The 25,727-nt window shown below is 48.3% G+C and overlaps 1 protein-coding gene across 11 annotated transcripts in view; it reads right to left on the bottom strand.

Moving 5' to 3' along the window:
- The window catches only part of AGAP1 (ArfGAP with GTPase domain, ankyrin repeat and PH domain 1), a 527,767-nt gene that overhangs the window by 243,252 nt on the left and 258,788 nt on the right, over positions 1–25,727 (bottom strand). For all 11 annotated transcript variants that reach the window (XM_027588845.2, XM_027588846.2, XM_027588847.2 and 8 more), the window contains 3 exons: positions 25,305–25,432; positions 24,008–24,163; positions 17,070–17,162 (listed from right to left, as the gene is read on the bottom strand). In XM_027588845.2, the coding sequence (XP_027444646.1) occupies positions 17,070–17,162; positions 24,008–24,163; positions 25,305–25,432 (377 nt within the window). The remainder of the gene's footprint in view (positions 1–17,069; positions 17,163–24,007; positions 24,164–25,304; positions 25,433–25,727) is intronic.

Genomic DNA, 25,727 nt, shown 5'->3' with positions numbered 1-25,727 from the left:
TTGTTATCCGCACTGACCTTTCTCTGGGATACTTGTCATAATGCTGCCAAAACGCCCCACACCCCGTCATCGGGCCCCACAGTGGCCCGGGCCAGCATCAGTCCCGGGGAGGCCTCCTGCCCCCAGCAGGAATCTCACTGAGCCTACCTGCTCCGAACTGCCAGCATTTTCAACTCCTGAAGCTTCTCCTTATGGCCCCTCCTTCCATACACACCAGCAATTCCTCAGCTGGCCCTCTGCCTCCCGGCGCGGGACACAGCCACTGCTGAATACCGCCCAACCGTTCCTGAGGCTTACGCTTCTAGAGGATTCAGACAGATCTTTTAGTACAGGCGAATGACTTTTAAGGGAGCTCCTCCATGACAAACCTTGGAAGTGTAACTCAACGCCTCTGACAGGATGTAGTGATGGACTTATTCTCAAAGCTCACAGCTGGTGTGACACCCACTACTCACAGCTCACAGAGAGCAGAGATGGGGGGGTCACAACTCTGGACACTCCACTCTCACCCCTCCTTTGGGGGGCTGTGGCAAAGCATCGTGGCAGAGTAGAGAACTTTTAAAAGTCATCGATAAGGCTTATTAATGTATCAAAATGTCACCTACTCAGTGTGAACCATTAAAAATTATTAGTACAAGTATTAGTAGAAATAGTCATTAAAATGCAGAAATATCATGGAGAAATATGCATCACCTTGGAGTTTCATGGCCAGCCCTCACTTCCTGCTCCCAATCTCTCAGTCCTGCACGGCAGGAGATGCAGCCTACGGTCTACACCTGGGGCGCTCGGGTCAGGGTCCTGGTAAGCAAGCAAGGCGAGCTTCAGTGGAACACCAACTTGGCTCAAATATTTGGAGACACTCAGCAATTGAACTAACAACAGAAAACATATTTCAGCATAAGGTATGCTTATGAAGTAGAAGACAAAAGTCACATACATACAAAATAAAATGTTTAAAGCTATGTCCTTCCAACCTCTCAAGGAGACGCATTTCCTCTCCTCCGCAGTTTGGGGAGCACAATTCAAGACTACAAAGCTGCCCAGGGTTGTGAAATCTCCCAAAGGCCCACTTTAGGGTCAGTGATGGGACCTGGTGCTGGATTCTCTAAGAAGGGAACCAATCATCCATGACACCTGGAAACTGAAAGCAGGTTGGTCTAACTCCATCAAGGCTGGTGGCACTGGGGGCGGAGGGTTATAAAACCATTGCTTCTGGGATTGTTAAGCTAAATTTGGGTCATTTTGAAATAATCGGTGGATGAAAGTGACACAAATAGGTACCTCTCCAGGAGCCTTGGAAGTCACTTTCAAGATAGCTAGTTCTGTGAGAAAACCTTTAAAATAAGGCAGAGGGGAGTGAAGCAATGGGTATGGAATTGGAAATCAAACTGCAGTGTATGATGATGAAGCTGGAAATGCACCTGTTAGCCGTGGTCAGGTACCATGTCTGCCTAAGCAGCACCTCCCCGCAGAGACTGAGCTGCATCTTAGGGGCCCCGAATAAACCATGGGAATGAGGAAAACGCCAGCCACCCCATTTAAGGGCGGCGAAAAGGAATGTGTCTAGAGCACAGAGCACACAGGGTATTCCTTCTCTGTCCACTGAAGCCAACAACTAGCCAGGCAGCTCTTTCATCAAAGGGCATGCTTGACAGTGGCCCGGTATAGCATGCGTCTTCGGTTCTCGGGTGAAGCTAAATTTGGGATGGCTTTCATATTTCAGGATAAACATGACTTTTTACTGGCACAACTTTGTACTTTTTAATAGAGACAAGGCTAAATGCAAACATTTTCCACTCTTCCTAAATGAATATAAATCATTACCGTACATTTTTAAGAGCAAACACCAAAATGAACGTCGACTGCCTTGAACTTAGCAAAAGCGTAATGATACTTATACAGGTTGGGGATGGTGGGGGAGGGCAAAAGAAAATACAACAGACTGGCCTAAAACTGGGATAATGATATTTTCCAAAAAGTCTTCGAGGTTCCCTTTTGGGCCACAGGCACAGCCAAAAGATGAGAAATGTGTGCTTCACGCTGAAGATGGGGCCAGCATGCTGGCAGCTGTCCAAAGGGGAGTCAGTTTCTTCTCTCAAAAATCCAAAAGGACAAAAGTTTCTGCCTCCTGCACAGAAGCAGCAGAAATATGTGCATGGATCCCAATGTCATTTCCCGTCCGTCAGCCAGCATTCGGGGAGGGGCTGCCCCCACGCAGGGAGCGGGCCCCAGAGGCTCCCCCTGCCAGCCTGGGGTTCACAGTGCTCCTGTCTGACCCACACGCAATCTCAACAGGAGAAACAGGTCTCATTCTCTTCCAGTATCATTTCTAGGAGCAATCTGCACTTTTCTACAAATGGTCTTTTGTATGGTTATTCTTGCTGAATTGCAAACAATAAGACTTCCATAAATCAAGCCTGCCAAATCTCCTCCACTGTTGATAATAAAATGAGGGCTTCCATTAGGGGGAAAAAAATCAGAGAAACCTCCTTAAACGCAAAACATAAAAACACACTTCCTTTTTGCTGAAATTATCCAGTCCCACGAATGCACGCACTGGTTACCTTGATGAATACACATAAAACAACAATATGCTGGGTGTAGTTAAGGCAGATACTTTTTGGTTCTGCAAATATGAATGTGAGCAGTCTGATGTAAGGACGTATCTAATCTAAGTGTGAAAAATATTTTTATTGCTCTGGGAACAGTCACTGTTAACTGAATGCAACAACAAAAAGGGGGGAAAAAAAAGAGCATGCAGACCCAAGGGAATTACCAAATCAATTAACAAGTAATTCAGGAACTAATTTCTATATTGCCTCTTAGCACAAAATTGTATCTTTAATTTCTCCTGCAATAAGCATCTCTATGATGGTCCTAACCCACATGCCGCTGTAAATGAGTTTACAAGGATCTCTTTTTGATTGGCTATACAACATTATTTCTTCACAGTTCAATGCTACTGTAGCCAAGTGCTCTGAAATATTTAATTATACTGGTAGCTACCAGTTACCAATTTGCAAGACCCACAGTGAGTACAGTACATTTTAAAGAACTAGTAATCAACTAATTAAAACCACAGTGAATTCCAGATACTCCAATTACAAGCGACCGCTGTGGAATACACTTAGCGGGTTTCTGAAATGGGGGAAGGAGCTCTGGCGGGAGGCCTGGCTGTGCCGTGGAGCACGGGTGCCACCAACTGAAGACCCCTCGGCGCGGGCGTCCTTTGTAGCAGGGTCTGCAGCAGCCTCCTAGTGTTGCCCTGTACCTGAATTTTTACTGTAACTGCAGAAGTCACGCTGGAGGCTCGGCGGCGGATAAGGCCATTAAATGCCAAGACTGCGCGTTTTGGAAAGAGGCAGACGTGGGTTTGAATCCTGTCTTTGCCTCTCCTCGGCTTTATGAAATCGGGCACCTGAGCCTCAGCTCTCTCATCTGTAAGATGTAAAGGAGAGCCCAGAGTCTCAGGGGGCTGCTGGGGCCTCAGTGAGCCCACAGGACAAGGAAATGCCCCCCAAAGGGATTCATCCACCCTTAGGAACCAGATCCTTCCAAATGCAGTTATTTTTCTTTATTCTCTTCCTCATTTTTACAATAGCTGGATCAAACAGTATGGAGCTTAAGGGTTTCACTTAGGAAAAAAAAAATGGCCAGTCACAATACAGTCAAGATAGGTGCACACATTATTTATTTCTATGTATTTTTTACGCCCAAGGGAGAAGAAAATGCCCAGGATGTTGGTATTAATAGTGGAAGGAACACTGGAGTGCGCATCAGAGAAGATGGGACCTGGATCCTGTCACATGAGGTGCAACCCTGGGCAAGTCATGTCACCTTCCCAGGATTCCGTTTCCCCACGTACAAAACAGGGACCTCCTCCAGCTTTAGAAATAGCACGTTTGCTCTGCTAGGGCTGCCGTCAGTCCAAGCACTAGCAGAGCATGCGGCTGTCTGGGCAAAAATGGAATGCTCAGAGAGAAAACAAAACAAAACAAAACAAAACAAAACAAAACAAAACAAAACCCTCTTATGGTCAATACATGGAATTTGTACATATTAATACATCACATACACATACACGTGTACCCATGTATATTCTCCAGTCTCTAAAATAAGTTAGGAAAGAAAAATAGGTGAAATCTCAAGTAGACTTCAATTTTCATGCAAAAAAAAAAAAAAAAAAAGAAAAAATCTGAGACCAAACCCAAGAGACCTTGGTTTGCAGAACCTCTGTGAAGCTTCCTTCCCGCTTTACATCAACCTGACACAGCACCGGGGCGACCGCGGTGCTCTGAGCATTCATCACTCTTAGATCTGCCAAGAACCTACCTTGTGCCCACCCTTCAAGGCCCACAGCCTCTGGTTCCCCTTGACTTTGCAAACTGCCTCTCCGTTCTCACCAGGTCCACTCACACTCCCCAGGTCTGGCTCCTCCTCGCCCCTGCGGCTCCTCCTAACCTTCCCCCCCACCCCCCGCCCCGGCCCCCCTCCCTCTGGGCTCCTTCTCACAGCCCCCACCTTCAAGGCTCCACCTCACCTCCAACCCCCTGTACACCTCTCAGGGCTCCTCTCCCGCCCCCTCCCGGGGCTCCTCCTTACATCCCCCACCCCTGCCTCAGGGCTCCTCCCCACCGCCCTTTCGTACTCCACCTCACCTCCTCCACCCCCCTAGGCTCCTCAGGTCCTCAACCTCCCTTCAGACCCCTCCTCACCTCCTCCACACCCCCTTCAGACTCCGCCTCACCTCCTCCGCCCCACCCTCAGGCTCCTCCTCAAAGGCCCAGCAAGTTTCAAATTTATCCTCACTTGCCCCTTCCCTCCAACATAGGAAGGAGGAAAGAAGTACTTACTCGTTCTTAGATGGCTTATCCATGGAAGATCAAAAAAAGAAAGAAAACTGCTGGAGGGGAGAGGGGTGGGGGACGGGGTCGCTGGGTGAGGGGCATGAAGGAGGGCACGTGTTGGGATGAGCACTGGGTGTTGGGTGCAACCGATGAATCGTGGAATTCTACCTCTGAAACTAGGAATACACGATGTTGACTAAATTCAATTTAAATAATTTTTAAAAAAATTAAGAAAGAAAAAAGAACATTGGGACAATCTTAGTGGTCCTTTCAGGCTGTGAAATATTTTTGCACTGTAGGTATTACTAAAAGGCCAGTAAGTATTTAAAAGTACCAAGTGTACATATAACTACCGCTCTTGAAATCTCCTTGATTAGAAGAGGCATTTCGTGATATTCAGACTTCTAACTCAGTGTAAAGGAGGGGAAATTTAGCTTTCCACACACACACACACACACACACACACACACACACACACACACACACACACACAGCACCCAGGGCATTTTATTCAAGATAATGCACATTTATCAGAAAGAAATTGTCTTCATTTTTTAAAACCTACTTATTTAATACAACTTATATCATTAAAAATGTTTTTACAGACTATCAGCATAGTCTCTAAGTATTTCCCCAAGATATTCATCAATTCATTGTCATCAAAGGGAAAAATAATCACTTTGGACAGAAAAGCCTGGCAGACCCCACTTGAACCAAACGGCCACAGTTAATGCTACCAACGGTGAGATACACACACGGCTACCATGAGGGCGCCGAGGAGGACAGAACACCCCTGTGGTCCTCCAGCCCCAAACGCATCACCTCAACCCGGGTACAAACAGCAGGCAGTGCACACGGAGGGGCGTTCTGCAGTCTTCCTGCAGCACCCCTCAAACAGCATCAAGGTCTGGGAAGGTAAGACAGACCGCAGAGCAGCCTCGGGGTGGAGGTGACCAAGGGCCAAAGTGACCCCATGCACGCAGGGACCCTGGGCTGCACCAGGAGATGGAGTCGGAATGAGGTCCGTGGCGCCGCCGTGGGTGTCCTGGCTACCATCACTGTGCTGTGCTCGCGGGAACGGCTGGTGTCAGGGCCGGGGCTGGGGCGCACGTGGAGCCCTGCACTGGCTCTGCTGGGTGTGCAAAATTATTTCACGACAGAGTTAAAAATATTAAAGCTCTCCTTTAATCCCCACCCCATGTCTTGTGTTCCTATTCAACCAATTTTAAACCAAATATATGATTATTTTCATGTTCTGATTATTACAAAGTTTTACACTTTCACTTATTTTATAAACACTTCTCACACCTTGAAACCGTCTTCAAAATGAAAAGTTCTAGAGGCTGCCGATCCCAGCACGATTTAGTGACCATCACTATTTAACTCCTTGCTCGTTGGACATCAGTAGCTCCCAGGATTTTGATATTCTAAATAATTCTGCTATGAACATTTTTGTACACTTAAGATTTTTTTCCCTTTCTCTTGGTGAATTATTCCTTGGGGATAAATTTCTAGCAGAAAGGTTAATGGGAAAAAGCGAGTAACATTTTTTATACCCTCCAAGAAGGCCAGGCCAACTTTTAGTGACATAGCAATACATTTCTAGAACTTTCTTTTTAAACTAATTTTTACTAAAAGGACTTTATCATGCTTTGTTAGTTATAAACCTAAGTATAAAATGATCTCTCATTGTTTGAAGTTTCCAATACTTTAGAAACCCACAAAGAAAGGCCAAACATCCATCCATGTTTATTTGCTTCCTGTGGTTTTTCATTTCCAAATCATCTCTTGCAAGTTACTTATAGCCCCAGCAGTATATTTTCATAAAATTTAATGTATATTAAAAATAATATGAATTATTTTTCTACAGAATAACTTTGTGAGGATAAACATATTCTTGTTTTTAGCACTAATTACAATCACGAAGGCTCTGGTTAACGCAGAATGAAGAATGGGGTAAAAATCTGGCAATTATAAAAACAGTCCCCTATTACTAAAATTTGCAGGTTTGACATAAAACAATTCTTATAAAGAAAAATACATAATGAAGATATTTACTTAGATGGAATTTCTTCTGTATGAATATTGAAAAGTAGCAGAGAAGTTTTAGAAGAAACCAGTTTTCACAAGTGATTTTGGTCACTGACAATGGTTTGATTCTTTGATGGTTAAAAAATGTACATTTTGTCTTTTACCTATAGTATTCTATGCAGCTGAAACAAGTGTAAAGAACACTGAATTAAAATGTATTCCGTTTTTTAAAATATAACAACGTTGGGTGCAACTTCTTCAATGGAACACACTCTTTACAACAAACATGAAATCATACACTAGTGAGCTATTCCGTCTACAACCACTGCTTGCTTCCCTGCTCGACACGGCAAGGCAGGAGCTCTGCCAGGGAGCACTCCTCCTGAAGCGTGAGAGCACACAGGGGGAGCGGACACACGAAGGATGCACATGCTGATGAGCATCAGACAAGATGGCAGCAGGATCCAAGACCTGAGGAAGTGTCCTGGGAGGGAGGAGGGGGAAAGATGCCACATCTCCTTGAGGACAAGGCAAGTTTTTCTGGAACAGAAGGCATTTGACTTGGGCCCCAAAGACAGGAAGACTGTGACAAGCACAGATTAAAGGGGCCAGTGCCAGCCAAAGCTAGGAGCCATGCATGGCCCCTGTGCCTAGATCAGGTCAAAATCTCTCACAAGCCAGCCCTGACTTCACAGGTCAACCTCCGGGCCATGAGGCATGCTGCCACGTGGGTACCACGTCGGTCACAGGTGCCAGACAGCACACGCTTTTGAGGATGGCCCCACGACACATGGAACCCTATGAGGAGACGATACCATTTACTTGATTTTTGATCTGGCTTAGAAAAGATGGTCCTTTAAGCACGGATTAAATCAGGGGGGATGGGGCATGGAAGACTTTTCTAGAAACATATTCTCCAAGACTCTTGGATTTGAATCCCAGCTCTGACACTGGTTAGTGCGGGAACCTCATCTGCCATAGGACTTAACCCCCTGAGCCTTGGATTTCCCGTCTGCTGTTGGCAGAAGCTGTGCACTAGCTTGACAGAGAATTAAAGGTCGTAGGATTGAAGCATCTAACAGTAACTGATGCACAAGAGGCATCGGTTGAGGAAAGGGGGGCCAGCGTTGCTATGATAAATCTAACACAATCATCATCTGGTTCATCGTGTGGACTTTTTCAGCAGGTGGAAATGTGAGCAGGTAAGTTCAGTGGGGTATAGGTCTCCCTGAATTGGGGAAATCAAGGTTTGCGAAGGCCCTGAGGTGTTAGTATTTTTTTTAATGTGTCTCTTTTGCCAGTCTACAAACATAATTATGATATTAGGTACTTTATAAAAGTGTCTACCTATGAATGTATTTCCCATGCCTAAACACTTCCCACGCCCATTTTATACTATTTCGCCAAATATCTACATATTTAATTACAGTATCAGCTTTCATACCAAGGGTTTGAAGACCTGGCCATCGGTAAGTCAGTAGGAAATAAGTCCCCTTGTGAGAGCAAGAAAGGAAAGAGTGTTTTCGCTACTCAAAACTCTCTGATAAAAGCAACACTGTCTGGGGACACCTGGGTGGCTCAGTCAGTTGAGCGTCTGACTTTGGCTCAGGTCATGATCCAGGGTCCTGGGATTCAGCCCCATGTCTGGCTCTGTGCTCAGCGGGGAGTCTGCTTCTCCCTCTGCCCCTCTCCCTGCTTGTGCTCTCTCTCTCAAAATCTAAAAACAAACAACAAAAAAAGCAACACGGTCTGATTCTTTCCTGAAATAGGGACTGGGAAGACTCACAAGGTCACCTTCTCTGAACTTCGGGCGAAAGGTTCTGGAGCAAGCAGCAAGTAGGAGCCCGCCTCGGGCAGGGAGCACATGCAGGGGCCATGGAGCCCCTAGGGAATGCCCGGGGCACCGGCTGGTAAAGCTAGGGGCCCATCTCCTTTTTTGGCCAAGTGTCCGGTCCAGCAGCCAAACGCCCCATGGAGTTCCACTGCTGTTTTTATATGAAACATGGATTTCTGACGGCCCTGTGATTCTCCCTGCCAGGAAGAGAGGCGCTCACTTGTTTTCTAAACTTTTTATTCACAAAGGACAAAAGCCAGCTTGGGAGAAGTCCTAGTCCATGTTCTATGTTCTTACATGTGGAGAGACGGAGTCCTCCATCAGGAATGGCTCAACGAAGCAGAACTGAGATTGTGATGCTGTGATTTTCTCAGGCGTCTTGGTAGACAGAGGTTTTACAGGTAGTATCTGCAAACGTGTGGGCCATGGTTGAGGGCTTACAGCCCCTCATCACCTTCATGGTGAGGCCCTGGTGCTCCTGCCTCACCTTCCCTTCAATAATGATGTGTTCTCTGGGCATTTTCTCTACCTACGATAAACTGATAAAACACATGGCACTGTGCCTTTACCACAGTGACACGTTAGGTAACTTGTGGACACGATGGAATTTTTTTGTTTTTTTGGAAGGGAAGCCGTGTGTAAGATGAACCCCAGGACGGGCAGGCACTTGCTGAATCAACACGCTTTCCCTGGCCATTCCCAGCTACAGGCCTGACACATGCCCACAGTCCTGAGGAGGCACCTTGGGAAAGGACCCACTGAAACCACTGATTATTGCAGCTTTTCCTTTTAAAACCAACCTGAAGGGTCTCCACTGCCTCAACGATTATAAAACGTACTGCACAGAGAGGGAGTTTCATGCTTCGTGAAAGGATGTGTTCCCACCAGGCTTATTTCAAATTCTCACTTTACTGCAACTTAGGAGGATTTATGTTAAAACCTTCCAATCAGAATATTTTGACTACTGTATGTTTATTATCCAGTACATGGAGCCTCACAAAGTAGGTTCTTTTGATTCCCAAACATATGGAGAACACAGTGGCCTTACCTTGTAACATTAGGAAGGCCTAAGGCAGAAGACTATTATAGGAGAGATGGCTGCAGGTGTCCCTTGTGGTCACACACACCTGGGCTCCTGTTATTAATCAGGCCCATGTTACGGGCTGAATTATGCGCCCCCCAAATCCAGATGCTGGAGCTCTAACTCCCAGTGTGACCATACTTGGAGATAGGGCCCTCAGAGAGGTAATTAAGGTTAACTGAGGTCAGAAGGGCAGGGCCCTCCTCCAGGATGACTCGTGGCCAGTAGGAGAGGAACAGACACCAGGACTCGATTCACAGGGGAGAGGCCATGTGAGGACAGAGCAGGGAGGCAGCCACAGGCAAGCCAGGGAGCGTCCTCACCGGAAACTGATCCTGCTAGCGTCTTGACCCTGGACTTCCGGACTCTAGAAATCACTGTTGCTGAAACCCCTCATCTGCGGTTCTTTGTTAGGGCAGCCCCTGCAGACAGACGCACCGTGTGATATTGGGCAAGTCACTTTTTCCTTGAACCTTCCTTCCTCATCTGCCAAATGGAGATAGTCTCTGGCACTCAGAAATAGTAAGTGTTGGCGACTGCTGATACTCTGACGGATTAAACCCTACGGGATAAAGTAGCAGGAGGGAAGAAACCCTCGGATTAGGGAGAACATCGGCCAACGGTCGCTCTACAAAGGAAAGGTGGCTCTGGTCCTCGGTGACACTGCCTACAGGCGCTGTCCCCTAAGGGGGGATCCTGGAGCCCTGAGCTCGTTATTGTCTTCAGTCTCATGCCCCCACATTGCTGTGCCATGGAGACATGGCATGGCGCCCCCCCCCGGCTGACACGGGGAAACCAACCCCCCTCCCAGCATCCCCTGAAGGCAGGCCAGAGCCTTTGGCCATGGGACACCCCAGCCTTTCCAGGTTGCCCTCCTCACACCCTCTCCCAGCACCCCTCCTTCCCGCCACCTGCTCATTCTGCCCACTTCCTGCCTCTGGCAGCAGCCTCCGCCTGTCCCCCACCTCCACTTCCCTCTCCCTCCTCACCCCCACACCTTTCCAGCTCAGGGGAATCCATCGTTCCTCAGCTCCTGGGGCTCCCAGGGTCCCTGCCACACAGCTCCATCCCAACACTCATCCGCCAGTCCTGGAGGGCACAGGGTGGGGTCTGAGCCCAGGCTGGCTCGTAGACTCTTCTGTTGCCCTGAGTCCTGAGCAGGGTACCCAGAACAAGTCTGCACAGGATGGGCATGTGACTATTCCAAGCTGATTGTGTCTGATAAGAAATAACGCCTGGAACAAATACCTTACTGATTCATCCGGACAAAAATAAACTCTGGTTATTCACACCAGCGTTGGCTTTGGGGAACTTTCCTCTATTTGTGTGTGAGCTTGCATTACTGAGCTCGTGGGGAATTGGGCTTCACCATCACTGCTGAACTTTTAAAGAAAATAAACAACATTTTGCTGAAATGAATCACCTAGTCAGGTATTATCCCAGCTCCCGGATTACGGATCCACAGAGGACACACTGAGTCTTACTGGGAAGAACATTATGTCTGCATGGCAGTTTATGGTGTACAAAGCACTTGAGTGCACACTGCTCTGTGTCCCCCTCCTACAGCCTGCAGGACTAAGGGGAGTCGCATTTTAAATTGCTTTGCAGATTTATATTTAAATGATGAATTCTGCATCTTGGTTAATGTAATTTCTTTAAGCATTTTGTTTAGACCATCCTGTCGTCCACCCATGCTGCAGAGGGGTCTGGGGGTGGTGGGGGGGTGTGTCCTCTTTAGTCCAAGATGGACGACTGTCAGTTCTTAGCCAGGCATCCAGATAGTCTGAACGGTTTTTCCAATGACAGTCTGATATTTGAGGAGTCAAATTAAAAGCATGTGATGCACCCACCTGATCCATTAAATTAATAATCGTAATTGGCTGAGTCTGTCGTGAACCAGACCAGATGCAATACTCTCAGGGAGTTGTTCACCCAAGTGAGGTAAATTAGCTTTCAGGGCACTGGGGTCCACGTCAGTAAATTATCTGCTTCTGGGGAACTAAATGGGCCCCCGATGCCCGGGCAGAGCTGATTTGCCACATGGGTGAACAGCATATTCTCAGGGCGCCTCTCGCTCACCTTGGTTCCTCTGTGGTCAGGCCTGACAGACAGGAGCTGTGGTGCTCACACCTCACAGGGCGTAGGACGGACCCTGGGATGTAGCTCCTGCTGAGCTCCTGGGAGGAAGAGCACAGCCCCCCCTTCCAGGCCCCCCAAAAGTTTCAGCTCACTTTTCAATTTTGTTTCCTCTGTGGAAGTGCTGGCTGGCAGTTGACGGGTGTCCAAGTTGGAGATGTTAAAGTGAGCGTCATTAGGTGGCTTTTATTCTGCCAGCGCCACACAATCCACCCCCCGCCCGGGCTGATCCCAGGTACTGGACAACACGGGTAGTGGCCTGTGGCAGGCTGGCCGAGGGGATTAACTCCAGAGGTGCCTTTCGCTTAGCTGACAATTGCTTCTTTCTACTCAGCTGAGAATCAAAATCACGCACTGCTTCAAATGGATCCCAAGCCCGGTGGCGGAGTGCTACCGCAAAGTCCCATGCAGGTCGGCCCTTCGGCTGAGGGCTTGGGGATGGTTCTCTGGTAGCTTCAGGTGGCTGTTGGAAAGTGCTGTCCTCCAGAGGGGACCATGACATCCAGGTTCAAGGTCAAAAGTAAGACTTCAAGACAGGTGTTCTGAGGACATTTCATGCCTTTGATGTATCCCTGGGGCATCCATCCCAAACCTGTGTACTGACCTCGACCTGCAGCACTACCTCACAGGCCCGCACACCGGAAGAGTGCTCAGCTGGACCCTCACCGTGAGAACCAATGGCCCGGTGACTCCTGAGTGACCACCACAGTGGTCACCAAGGACAGGCTGCCCACACACGCCCCTCGGCCTGCCTCTCTTCAAAGTCCACGGAGACTCGTTTCTCTCAAAATATCATCCAGTTGATGAAACAGATAAAAAAAAACAACTTCTGAAAGCAGGAAGTGCACGTTTTGCCCATAAATCTCTAAAAGTTCACAGTGAGGCCCGTTGGCAGTTGGAGCTTTAAAACACAAACCAGCAGGCAAGGGACCCCTAGTGATGACTGAGACAGGGCTGAGGGGGCCCGCCTGAGGAGTCCGCACTGATGGGCAGGGGTCTCTGCCACAGTCGGACTCAGGGCACCCGTCCACTTCCAGAACCTCTCATTCCTGACCAACCCTGGGAAGCCTGCCCCCCTCAGGCCCACGGCACACGTGCAAAGGGGGGAAGCATGGGGTAAACACTGCTGGCCTGTCTCAAGGGGGAAGACCAGGCTCCCACACAGAAGCATAGTGAGACAAAGACAGCATTTCTCACTCGTTTTCATTCTTCGAAGTCTTGCAGGAGACAACATACTCTCTCCAAGTATTTAGTGAGAAGCTCGCGTGTTTGTCCCACCAAGTGAAATACGTACTCTCAGTTGTGGAAGCATGACAAGACAAGCTGACCAAGATTTTAAAGATTCAAATACATCCTAGTGCTTGTTAGGAAGTGGGAGGTGAGGCCATCGGGTCTGTTTCTGTGGAGTGAGTGCGGTGGGGGCGGGGGGAGGCCGGGCTCTGGCCGGGAGTCTGCTGGGAAGGGGAGAGGCCAGGGCTGAGGCTGTGTATCTGTACTATAATATAGAGATTAAAAAATGCCAAAGGGAAAGAAAGAAAGGAGAGCACACAGCTGCCGTCCCCCAAACAGACCTCCCATCTGCCACCCACGATTTGCATGTCACCTTCTCCGGGCTCATTTGTACTTCATTAACTGCCATTGACTTAACAAGATTTATGCAAATGACACCATAGGAGCTCCCTAACTCCCACTGCAATCAAGTGATTATGTATGTACAACTCTCCACAGCAATGAAAAATTAATACGTGACAAGCCCACTCGCCGCTGAGCCGGGCCTCTGGCTTTTTTTATTTTTCTTGCTTTGCTTTTTAATTTTTATTCGAACAGACCTTACCTTATTAGTTTAAAAAAAAAAAAAAGAAGGAAAAATAGAACTCTCTGAACTAATTCTCCTCTAAGGCCCCAGAAAGGACAAAAAAGGAGAGGTGGGCCCATGTCCTCAAAAAATGAAGTTATTTTGCAGAAAATCAGTCATATTCTCGATGAGGAATCTTTACCTGGGGCAAAGGGGAGGAAAGGAAATCCTTGGCCAGCATGCTCCAGCTGGTTCCCACACTGGGGGAAGGGGCCTCTGTTCTCAAAATGAACAAGCTGCAGAATGTGAGCAAAGCACGGTTAAAATAATCTGCTGGACCACATTCAATCTGGACCAACACGAATCTGGTGGCAAAGCGTGGTGAAGACCACCTTGCTTGTGTCCTAAACCAGCTGCCACAAGACTCCTGTGAGGAGGGGGAAGAAAGAGTCTGTGATGATCAAAAACACTGGCTGGTCCCAAACCCATCACCATCACCAGCCCCAGGGAGGTCGCCGAGGTTCCAGGATGGTCTCTCTGCCACGGGGGGACGGGCCCAGGAGCCGGGGTATGGGGCTCCCACGCGCAGACCAAGTCTTGAACGTGGCTGTTCGAGAAGGCCAAGGGCCAGTGCTGGGGAGAAGGGCAGGGTAGCAAACGAAACCGCGGCGGGGCAAAGCAAGCCCTCCCAGGCCTGGAGGTGAGCGCAGCGGCATGGTCCCCGGAGAAACGTGTCGCGGCTGGCTGTCTTGGAAGTTTCTTCTACATAAGCGGAAGCTATCTGTCTGAGGTCAGGGCTCACTTGTTTAAAACACATAACTTCGCTTCCTAAGCTTTCTGAAGGCTTTTCCCCAGCCGAGAGCACAGGCGCTGGGGTGAGGGGCTGGCGGCCGGATCTCGGCCCCATCGCTTCCCTAAGCGGCCTGGTCTAGAGTGCTCACCCTGCCCGGGTTTCATTTAAAGCAAGGATACCACAGCCACCTCACCTGTGGAGGTGTGGGGGATTCGAGGGGACGCTATTTGAAAAGCTCTTAACCAATATTAAGCACTCATCTAACTGTTCATTTCCTCGACAACAGGTCTAGCGAGTGTCTAGAAAGAACATGCCAGCCCCTGGGCTCCTTCCTCTGCAGTCCTGCCCCTCATTTCCGCTGGCTGAAGTCACGGCGAGGGGAGGGTTAGGAATTCAGACCATCTCTAATGATCTCAGATCCTTTACAAATACAGCACACGTGGGCATGTGATATAAATCTGTAGGACCGTCTACAAACTCACATCAATCCCTGCGACCCACAGAAAGGCTCCAACAAAGGTGCCCTGAGCATGACTAATTGGAAAATCCAGTTTTGCTGGAATTTTAAAAAAATTCTCTCTGGAATCTCCACATCCTGGAGTTTCAGGGGACTCTGATTATCATCCAGGGCCCATTTCACAGATGGGGAATGTGAGGCTTGGAAGGTCCTGGAATGTTCTGCCATGGGGGACTCTGATCCGACAGGTGTGCACTTCTAGGAAGGAGTCTGCCCGTGGTGGCAGCCACGAGGCACAAGGATCTGAGCGCGCTCCTGAACCACGACTCATCGGGAAACCAAACCATGATTTAGATTTCAACGAGGTTATTTTGAACATTCACAATCGAAAGGCTTCCAAAGACTGGGTAATACTCATTTTACGCTTGATGGTCAACTCCAATCGGCACACATATTGAAAACCTAGTCTGTACGGCAGGCCCCCGCTGCAGATGAGCAGGGTACAAATTGAGTGAAGGTTCCAATTACGCCAGGGGCCTGCCCAGCCCCTGTGGAGGGCGGCACCCCCCCAATCGACAATAGGCATGAATCAAGGAAGTGGTTGAGAATTAGGTTTTAATATTCCCAAAAGGAAATGTCCCAGGACGAATTTTTTAAATGAGAGAAAAGGAGTTAAATGATTTTCCTAATTCTTTCTAGTTGAAACAGAATCAATAGAAAAATCACACATTAAAATCACCTCCTGTAGACAGCTCGGTGTATAAATAAAGGCACACAAAGAAAAGAATAAGCAACGACGTGTGTGGACCTTGACAGTAACAAAACCATTTTAGAGCGAAGACATCGCCCCCCAGCAAAGAGGAGGGAAGAGGGTTTTTCTCAGTGGCGCCCGGAGCCAGTCCACGACTTTGTGGCTCGGGATCTGAATGCTTCGGGAGTCCCTGCTCGGGCCCTGGCCCACCTGTTCCCGTCCGTCCATGCTGAAACTGCCCAGCCCCGGCTAATGCTGCGTTCTGCTGGTTTCAGATGGGTGAAGTTGTATTTGTGCACCGACTCCAGCCCTCTGTAAGGGCGGCCGGTGCCAACCGGAGCTGCGGAAGGGCATGGAAACTGGGTGCCTGCCTGCAGAAGAGGATGGCAAAGAGCAATCCACCCAGAGGGACAAATCGGGTACAGCCCTGTTCTTAAGAGGCAGAGCTATTCTCCTGCCCGCAGATTTTTTTTCCCCCCTTTCTCAAGCAGAATGCACTCTAAATCAATTGGACTTCTTTCACAAAGTAAAAGATGCTGTTTCCAGGAGCCACAGTGCTGGGTCGAAGTCTTTATTTTTATTTTCCTTGGAACTATAATACCAAAATATGTCACGTGAATTCCCATTTTCCTTGAGACATAAAGTAATTTGGTACCCAGTTTCTGGGCTAATGAAAACCTATTCCAGGCTAGCAACATAGGCCAAAACAAATGCTTGAATTCAAGTCCTGTTGTGTAATGAGGAAGTTTAATTAAGGCCCCACATTACAGCTGTAAATGTTCCTTTATATAATAAGGTCTAAATGAAACTGAACCTAATCAAAGTTACAATTCCTTCATTAGCAAATTACAAACAAGAGCGCACAGCTGACACACCGGCTATGATTATCACAACTAATTGCCTCGTTGTTACAAACCAGCCTGAAACAGTGTTCAGATGTCCGTCTGCGAGAGCAAATTAGGGCCACATCGGGCTATTCCTGTGATCACAAGGGGCTCTTGTACGGCGATCTGATTTACCCCTGTCGACTGGCGGCAGCGGCCCAATCAAAGCCGAGCTACAAAGGCAGCCTTTGAAGCCAGCTCAGCCTCGAAACACACTCCATATGCAGCGGGCAGACTGCACTTCATTAGATCTGTTGTCACATTTTTCCCTCTTCTTATTCTAATGATCCTATTTTAATACACACAGGAACCTCTTCTAATTGATGTCAAGTGAGTGACTTCTACATTCATCAACAGAGCACATCAAACAAACCTTGGCGCACGAGCCAGCATCATAGCAAGGAGAGACCTGAGGTGTGTCTCCAGCTCCAGGAACGGGAAAAAGGGGGAAGCAGCATACCTGTTTAATTGGGATGGCTCGACCGCTCCCGATGCTGTCCGCGCGGCTCTCCAGGCCTTTCTTCTCTTTGTCTGGGTCACTCCCTTTCCGAGACTGCAAAGCAAAAATAAAGTTAGCGTCTGGGCAAGGGCTGCAGCTCACGGATCTGCAGGCCTGCCCTCATCCGGACAGTGTCTGAGAATCCCTACCCAGAAGCCATGGATGATGCAGGCGCGTGCACACGCACACACCCGAGAAGCGACCTGTCGAGTACTTCGTTCCACTGACCCATCGTTCTACGGAGAATTCCTTAAACTTTTCCCCCTACTTTTCCTCTGCAAAATTACCTTTTAATTCTTTTTTTACAGAGCTCAAAATTCAATCACTAGAAACCAATGGACCGTATAGGAAAGTAACGCCCAACAGGAAAGCGCGTTCTCAGGCTGCAGCTAATCCAGCCACAGAGAAAAGGCCTCCTTGCAGCTTGTTTTGGAAACCTACCCCATAAAGGTGTATGTTGAGTTAACATCTGAAGGATTTTTATTTTATTTTATTTTTTTAAATTTTTTTTTAAAGATTTTTTTTTTTTAATTTATTTATTTGAGAGAGAGAATGACATAGAGAGCAGGAGAGGGAAGAGGGTCAGAGGGAGAAGCAGACTCCCTGCTGAGCAGGGAGCCTGATGTGGGACTCGATCCCGGGACTCCAGAATCATGACCTGAGCCGAAGGCAGTCGCTTAACCAACTGAGCCACCCAGGCGCCCCTGAAGGATTTTTAAATTCTATGACGACAGAGAGGAGCAATTTAACTGTGCACCCTTCATTCATACCAAGGTGCTGTGAATGTTGGTTTTTTTCTCTTTTTAATTGCTTCTGGATGGTTAGAGTCAAAGTAGTGTCAACCACACCACAACAAAATAACAAAGGGGAAGAAAGTTGAAAAACCTCTTTTTTGACAACACATCAGTACTTGGGGTAAAATGAGCAGCTCCGTCTGCCAAGTTCGCAGAACAGTCTTCTAGGCGGCGTTGTTGACATTGTGTGACCCGCCCGGGGGCGACAGGCGGCCACGTGCCACCCAGGGAAGCCACGACCCAGAGCGCACGGCGACTTTAGGAAGCGGAAGGAGCACCCCAGCTCAGTCTCCATCTCTGGATGGCATGAGGAAGTGTGAGCACAATGATTTTCTGACAGATTTATTTTATTATGAGAGAAAGATCTGAAACTCGTCCTCCTTAATAACTGTGCTGACAAGTGACAACTTCACTCCATTACTTTTCAATGGGAACATTACTCACGCAATATTGAAAATGGAGAAATATTTTCATGTGCTTTTCAAATCTGAGATGATATATGAAATGCACAGACTTCGTGGTGTCCGGTGCTGCAGCGAAGAGCTAATGAAATCCAATTTCAAAGGGGTGTGAGATGGAGCAGCCGGTTTTTCTTTTTTCTTTTTTTAAATATTAAAAGGGGCAGCGTCACTGGGTGTGTGAGAGAGAAAAGTCCCCATGATGTAAACTCAGATGTGGCACTTCAAGGAGCATGTATGCTCATTAGGAAATAGGCCCCTTTGATGAGTGTGAGAGCCGACATTTACTGAACACCTACTATGTGTCAGGCACCGTGCACTTTTTTTCTTTAGGGTGGCAGAAAAGCCTGGAACGAGGTAATGGGAAATGAAAAAGCAACAAACCGAAAGTTGCAGAAAAATGTAAGGCAGAATTTGTCCGTTTGGGCTGAGAGGAAATGGGAGGTACTGATTCCTTGTCATGAATTTCAGCTACAGGGTAGGGGCTTACTTTTCTCTTTAATTCTTTAATTAATAATGTTCAGTCAGAGCTACGCAATAGCCCTCAATTCTCCTTTTGCCATATCTTACTGCAAATGGGCACCTGAGGTTTCCTTTTGTAAAAGAAGATTCAAAGCTCCCGATGATAATATAAAAAAAATTTTTTTTTAATTAACACAGATCATTAATAGGACTCTGGGAATTTGATGAATTCCAAATTTCCCAAATTTGAAAATCCACCTTCATTATTCTCTGTTAACCAGAGTAATTAACAAACATAAAAAAATGAACATCTTCCTCAAGGCGTGCACATCTGCCCCCCAGTCCCTCTGTTCTCTGAGCAGGACTCCCAGATTCCAGGGGGGCAGGCTGCCAGAGAGCCCACCTCTGTCCGACCACACACGTTGCCTGAAAGTTAGGAAGAAAGTTGGGAAGACTTCACCATCGAAGTGGCACAGAAATTCCCTGACGACTCTAAGGTTCTGGCCAGCTGCTGGGCAGAAAGGCCCGCCCCACCCCCGCCCCTCGATTACTTCTCCCCGTGCCCCAGGCTGCGGTGCCCAACAACCGCACTGAAACCAACCCCTGGACAGGAAATGCCGCAGCATGCAGGAATCTGCAGTGGGGTCTCCCGAGTCTTCTGGCAGCCCGGAGACCACATCGCCCATGGCACATGCCACTGCTCTGCTGAAACCACTCTGTGGAATCCTCCCGCACGAAGCGGTGCTGGGCGGCAGCTGCGCAGGGCACGAGTGACGGTGCTCGGGGACCAGCCAGATGCGCGCGACTGGAAACTACCAAGGGTGGACCAGGCTCAGCGCAGGGGTCAGCGGCGAGCCCGGGGAGAGACAGTGACCCTCGCCAGCCCCGGATACGGAAGAAAGAACGGTTAAGTCAGCCTCATTATCACCTCCTTCTTTGCACAAATGTTTACCTTCTCCCACGTGACGCAAGAAGCCACAGAGGGACACGCCGTCAACCACCTGCGTACGGGGGCAGGAAGCCACGCTGCCAGGAACCCACACTATCACACAGAAGCCTGCCTTCCCCCTTCAACCCACGGCGAGCCCTCGACTCAGACACCCTGTGGCAGGACCCGCGCTCTCCTCCTCAACAGGCAAAACACAGATGGTGCAGTGCGTACCATCAGCTTTGCTGCCTTGTTTTTACGGTGGGCTTCTAGGGTTCTTTGCACAGCGTGCTTACTGGGTATGCTTGGCTCTGTTTACTGGGACTGGCGGGCATGACGGGGGGAGCTTCTCAAAGGATCATGTAAATGACACTGCTTTTTTAAAGTCTGAAAAGAAGCAAGGCGGTGCCCAGTGACTAGAGTAAGCTTAAGATGGGCAGATGGATGAAAAACACCAAATTCAAGGTGATGCTCATCCTCAGGCAGGGAGTCGGGCAGGGGAGGAGGGTGCATGTGTTTTGGAGGCACACCTGGAGGGCTTCGACTTTTACCCAAGATGTGTTATTTCTTAGCAGCAGCAGTAGCTGTGGCAAAATGTGTGTGTTTGATGAGCCCCACTAAGTACGTGCCTGTGTTTTTTATTCCTGTCTCTCCATAAAAATATTTTCTAATAAAACCATTTTAACCATGTGTACATTAGGGCAACTACACTAAATTAACTGTACTAAGAACCCACACTACAAAACCAAAAAGGACGTAGCTTTTTAATACTTCTTTTCTCAAAACAATGATTTTTTTCAAAGAAATGAGCAAAATAAGATATAATTTAGATTTTGATTAATTCCTATTGCAAATAGAACATAATCTGCTACTACGGGAGCGATTTGAAGTTTATTCTAATTTGTGAAGAATGCATGTGATTTTTGTCTAAAAATGTGCATATATGCAAATAAACATCTGGGACTGCAAAACTCAGTGAGCCCAGAATGGTACATTACAGGTCTACTTTATAAAATTTATAAGTGCAGTATTTGAAAAATGATGTGTGTACTACCTAATTACCTCTGGCCTCTTTACGACGGTCTAATAAATAAGGTGGACAGTGCTCCTTCCTCTGGGTGTTACAGTCCCCGTCTGCGTGGATCTTTACTCACTAACATTGTTCAGCCTAGAGCACGTCTGTCCTCCTACCAGATGCTTTTGAGTAAATACACGTTTCACCAATTTAAGCCAATAATGACCAACAATTGCCAGGGACGAAGAGTGTGAATTTTACATATTTAAGAATAGGTGCAAACTGGAAATAATGTGAATTTAGTTTCTTAATTGCTACAATTTCAAAACTAACTTGCCTCTTCTCATTCCTTGGATGACACTGACATCTAGTGGAGTTCCTATTTCTAAGACCTTGAACTTAAAAATATCCACACGTTACCATCAACATCACCAACACCGTTTTGTTCAACATCAAGCCCAGTAATGACCCACATTTGGGTCCCGCCCTGGGATTTTAGCCTTTTTCCTTAAATGTCATGATGCAAACCCACTGCAGTGTTTGCTTCTTTCATAACCCCAAATTTCTATTCCCTTGAAGAACTGCTGCACGGCGACTCAATTCTAAAGTGCTTCACTCTCAAGCTGTTTTCCAACATTGAAAGAGAAAGCAAGTAAGCAGTGATAATGCACAGGTTCACGGGGAGGTTTTTGCACTATTAAACACATTAATCACATAATTAATGGGGATTTTCAGTAACCGTAAGGATGGGTTTTTATTGGCTCCACACCTACCCCGCCCGGCCCTGGCAGCTGGGGGTCCCGGGCTCTTCGCGGATGCCTGCACACCACACACGCACTCGTGCTTGGCCTGGAGAAGCCGGGGAGGGGGCAGGGGGGCTTATGCCTCACTTCCATCCTGTTGCCCCTCCTTCTTCCCCAAAACACTTTGTCTTGAATGTGGGCTGACTCTGGTAAGAACTACTCCTGACAAACAGGAAAACTGGTCTCCACAGACAGCAGTGGGGAAGTATTTATTAACAGAATTACTATTATTTTTGATTCTTCTTACCTTAAAGTTTCTCCTTTGTATGCAACCTGGGTTGTCATGGTTACCTAGTGGGCAGGGTCCAGGATAATGTTTTCTGGCACATTCCAATTCCAGAGCCACTTTATAAAGAGTAGGAATGGGTACGTGCTGCGGCTCTTTCCAAACAGCCCTATTTTTAAAGAGACTTCCTCTGGCTTCTCACCTCTTCCTCAGAATAGGTGAGATGACCAGTACATGCGGCCCCGGCAGGTGTGGTGAGCCTGCATGTTCTTTCTCCCCACCAGGCCCTAACAGGTGTGGCAAGGATAAAGAAGCCTCCTGGTCCATGTCGGGAGCCCTCCCTCCTCCCTGGTATGCTGCTGTCCTGCTCACTACCAACCATCTCTGCGCCTCCGGGAGTCAGTTTCCCAGGTCCGCGAGTCACGAGTGAGCTTGCAGCCCGTTCTGCGGGTGACACCGCCCAGCCGCCAGGCCCCGGCCTGGGTACACACGAATGCTGCCAGTGTGGGGCGAGCTGGGAACTGCTGCTACTCTTGCTGTGTGAATCATTTCACGAGAAAGCCTCCTACATCAGGTACCAGTTTATAACCACATCACGCACTCCCCTGCATTTTGTAGAAAGCTGAACACCTCCCTCCCAGTGGGTCACACTGTCCTACAACTGCTTTTGCTTATTAGCACTGTCAGAAATCCTTTCCATGGCTGCAAAGGTGGTGACACAAAATTGAAATCCATGCCACAAAGACCCTTCGCCCCCACAGGGGATTCTTCCAGCAGCACCACTCACAGAGAATGCTGCTGTTTCCGGCCCAGAGAGGCTAAGCAAACTTGGAGCCCGGGGTCTGGGTCTGGTCTGTCTGGTCCTTGCTCTGCAACCCCAGCTGCAGCGTCCGTCTGACCCGACATGGCAGAGGGCAGCAAAGGAAAGGGGAGGGTCCATAGGCAGATCTTGGCAATTACGACTCTCCAATGGGAAAACTGCCTCGAACATGGTAGGAAAGGCGTGGGGTTCTACTGCGCTTGGCAGCCGCATACAACCTCAGGGATGCCATCTCTAAATAAGGCAGTAGGTCAGCTGAGGCTCCCAGCCACCCCTGCAGAGCTCTCCCTTAGTTCAAGATAGGAAATCCTGGACTCGTCTGCATCTAAGTCAGCGGTAATCACCCAAAAGTGGAAGTCCAATGGTTTAAAACAGGGCACGACATGACTCTGTGCTGTATTGCTGACCTGAGCTTGTAGGGTATTTAGCGGCAACCCCAGCTGCTACCCATGACTCAACCTGGCTCCCAGTTGTAACAACTCAGAAATTTCTCCAGAAACTGCCAGGTGTCCCCAGGGAGCAAAAGCACTGGTTGAAAAGCATATACTTGTAATGCACAGGCCTGGTCCCGGGAGGGAAAACGTTCTTCTGAGGTCAAAGGACTCCAGTCACAGGCCAGCAGTTCTGCCTACAGCTCTGGGCTCAGCTGCAGAGCGTCTCGTGGTTGATTAGTAATGTCTGCTGAGTGCACGGGAAGGGATGTGGTCAGAGCACTTTTGCCTCCTCACTAGTTTAGGGGTTCTCTGCATCCCCAATTGCCCAGGGAGCTTTTAAAAACTGCACATGCCTGGGGCCCATGTATAGATTCTGAGTTCATAAACCTAAGCCCAAGGAGGGGACCTACAGGTTTAAAATGCTCCATAAACAACTCTGAAGAAAAGTCCAGTGGAGAGCCCCATGTCGAGGAGCGTCTGAGAAACACTGAAGGCTCCTGGTACCAAGCCCAACCTCCCCCCTCTCCGTAATAAATCCTCAGGCGCCCCAGCCAGAGAAGAGGGGGGTCCGTGCACCAAAGCGGCTGATGCCTCCCATGCATCAGGTTAGGGGCACACGTCTGGGAACTCTGGCACAGTTTTGTCATCTTGTACCCAGAGTAACAAGTCTGTCGCTAGAGACCGGGACAATCACGAGATAATAAATACCTTCGTAAGGCCCTCAACTCTTCATTCTGACACACGTATCTGGACTCCCTGCGCACAGAGAAATTCACATTTTCCTCAGTGCCCAAACCTTTGCTTCTCAGAGTTTTGTTAGACTTCCACAGAAGTCAGGGCTATTCTCGTTAACTGAGTCTGGATTCTACAAGTAACACTAAACCATCTGGCAACAAGTAGACGGACAGTGCCTGAAATTCTCCGAAATCACTCAGATTTCTTCCGGGGAAGACACTCACAGTGAAGAGGTTGGAGCGGCGCTTGGACTGCTTCCGGACAGGTGTCGGCGTGTTGGCAGTGGGAGGGACGTCGATTCGCAGCTCCTTCTGGCTGGTGCTTGGCGTCGACGGGACAGAGGAGGAGTAGTCGCTTAAGCTCCCGCCTCCGTTACTGGTCTGAAATGATGGAAACCAAGGTTTTATTAACGACACGCCCCAGAAACCTGATGGCACCACCTCTGTGGGGTCATAAGTGACAAGTTAGCAAGTCACACTGAAGAGAGGCCCGCAGGACAGGTCAGGTAGCGTCTCTGACTTGGCTAGTTGATTAGCTCGAGCAGAACATGGCCTCATTCTAGAACATACCAATCATCTTGTAAAGTTGACTTGAGAAAGAGAGGTCTCTCATTTGATTTAAAAATTGGGGGGAGGGAGTTAAAAGGTAATTATGTTCTATTTCCTCTGAAAGATGCAGGGGTTGGCTGAACTAAATTGGCTCTAAGGCTCCTTCATGGCTCTAGATCGGATGTGGAAAGAGTGCTGTTTGTCTCAACAGAACCTAATGCACACTCTGAAAATCTGAATACTTTTGAAGACATTTGAAGGTTCAAAGAAAATGAAACGCCTACAGTGGAGACATCCACATCCTTGCGTCTACCCTCACAGGCCCGTACCAGAAATGCCATCACTTACTGACCTCCCCAAGGAAAATGGAAGCGCCATACCAAACTTTCTCGCTGTAGCCTTTTAAAAAGTCCAATATAATGCCTGCCTGAGAAATGTTAATTAAAAACACACACGCAGGCAAACCAAGTCAATGGTTTCCTTAGCAGGCTGTGGGTTTGGTTCTTTAAAGTGACAATTATTTTGTTTGCTTCCAAGTAAATAATTTGCCAGACTGTTACTCTGGAAAGATGTAACCTAAGGGAGATGGTAATTATACTTGAGGGCTCCTACCAAATTTAAGCATACAGTGGGATTAGCCGCTGAGGTTTACCCACCACCATTCAACCCCTGAGCAGACTCGAACCAGGACCGACACAGGGTAATATAAATCAACAGCAAAGATAGCACTGCACACCTCGAACCAGCATGCCTCATAACACAGGCAGCATGAAGACGGAAACACTGAAGAATGATTCCCATAAAATCCACTTGGCTACAGCAGTTTCTCAAGGAAATGTGAAGTCAATTACCAACATGCTGTTATTTATAAAGTTGAAAAGAAAAAAAAAAGAGATCCAGCTTAGAACTGGTTGAGAGCACCCTTGGGACCGGCCCGCCCCCCAGTTCTGCCATGCCATCCCGCCCCACGTACCTGGCTTATGTGCACGGCGGACACCTGTGCAGAACAGACAGACGAGTGGCTGGGGGAGTTGGGCAGCGACTTGCAGGGCCCGATGGACAGCTGCTGCTTCTTCCTTGTGGCCACAATCTTCTGGGCAACTAGTGGATGGGAGACAAAGGGATCCATGTGAGGCTGGTTTCCAAATACTGGGAACGTGGCAGAGACTGCTAGCTGTCCCAGCGACCCACTACCCCCTTCCTCCACAGTGACAGAGCTCCTGACTCTGGGCTGGGCACAGGACCATCAGAATAAATATGGCATTTTCCAGAGCCTCCTCCACCTTGTTCTCCTGCACCCCGGGCTAAGTGTGGCCATGCAGGCGAGTGCTGGCCGTGGGGATGACAGTCGAGGGCTCACGTGGCAGTTTCCAGGAATCTTCCTTGAGAGGGCCCT

The sequence above is a fragment of the Zalophus californianus genome, chromosome 3, assembly GCF_009762305.2.
Source record: "Zalophus californianus isolate mZalCal1 chromosome 3, mZalCal1.pri.v2, whole genome shotgun sequence".
NCBI lineage: Eukaryota > Metazoa > Chordata > Mammalia > Carnivora > Otariidae > Zalophus > Zalophus californianus.
Note: the sequence above shows the minus strand (reverse complement) of the source record. Positions and strands in the feature narration are given on the sequence as shown.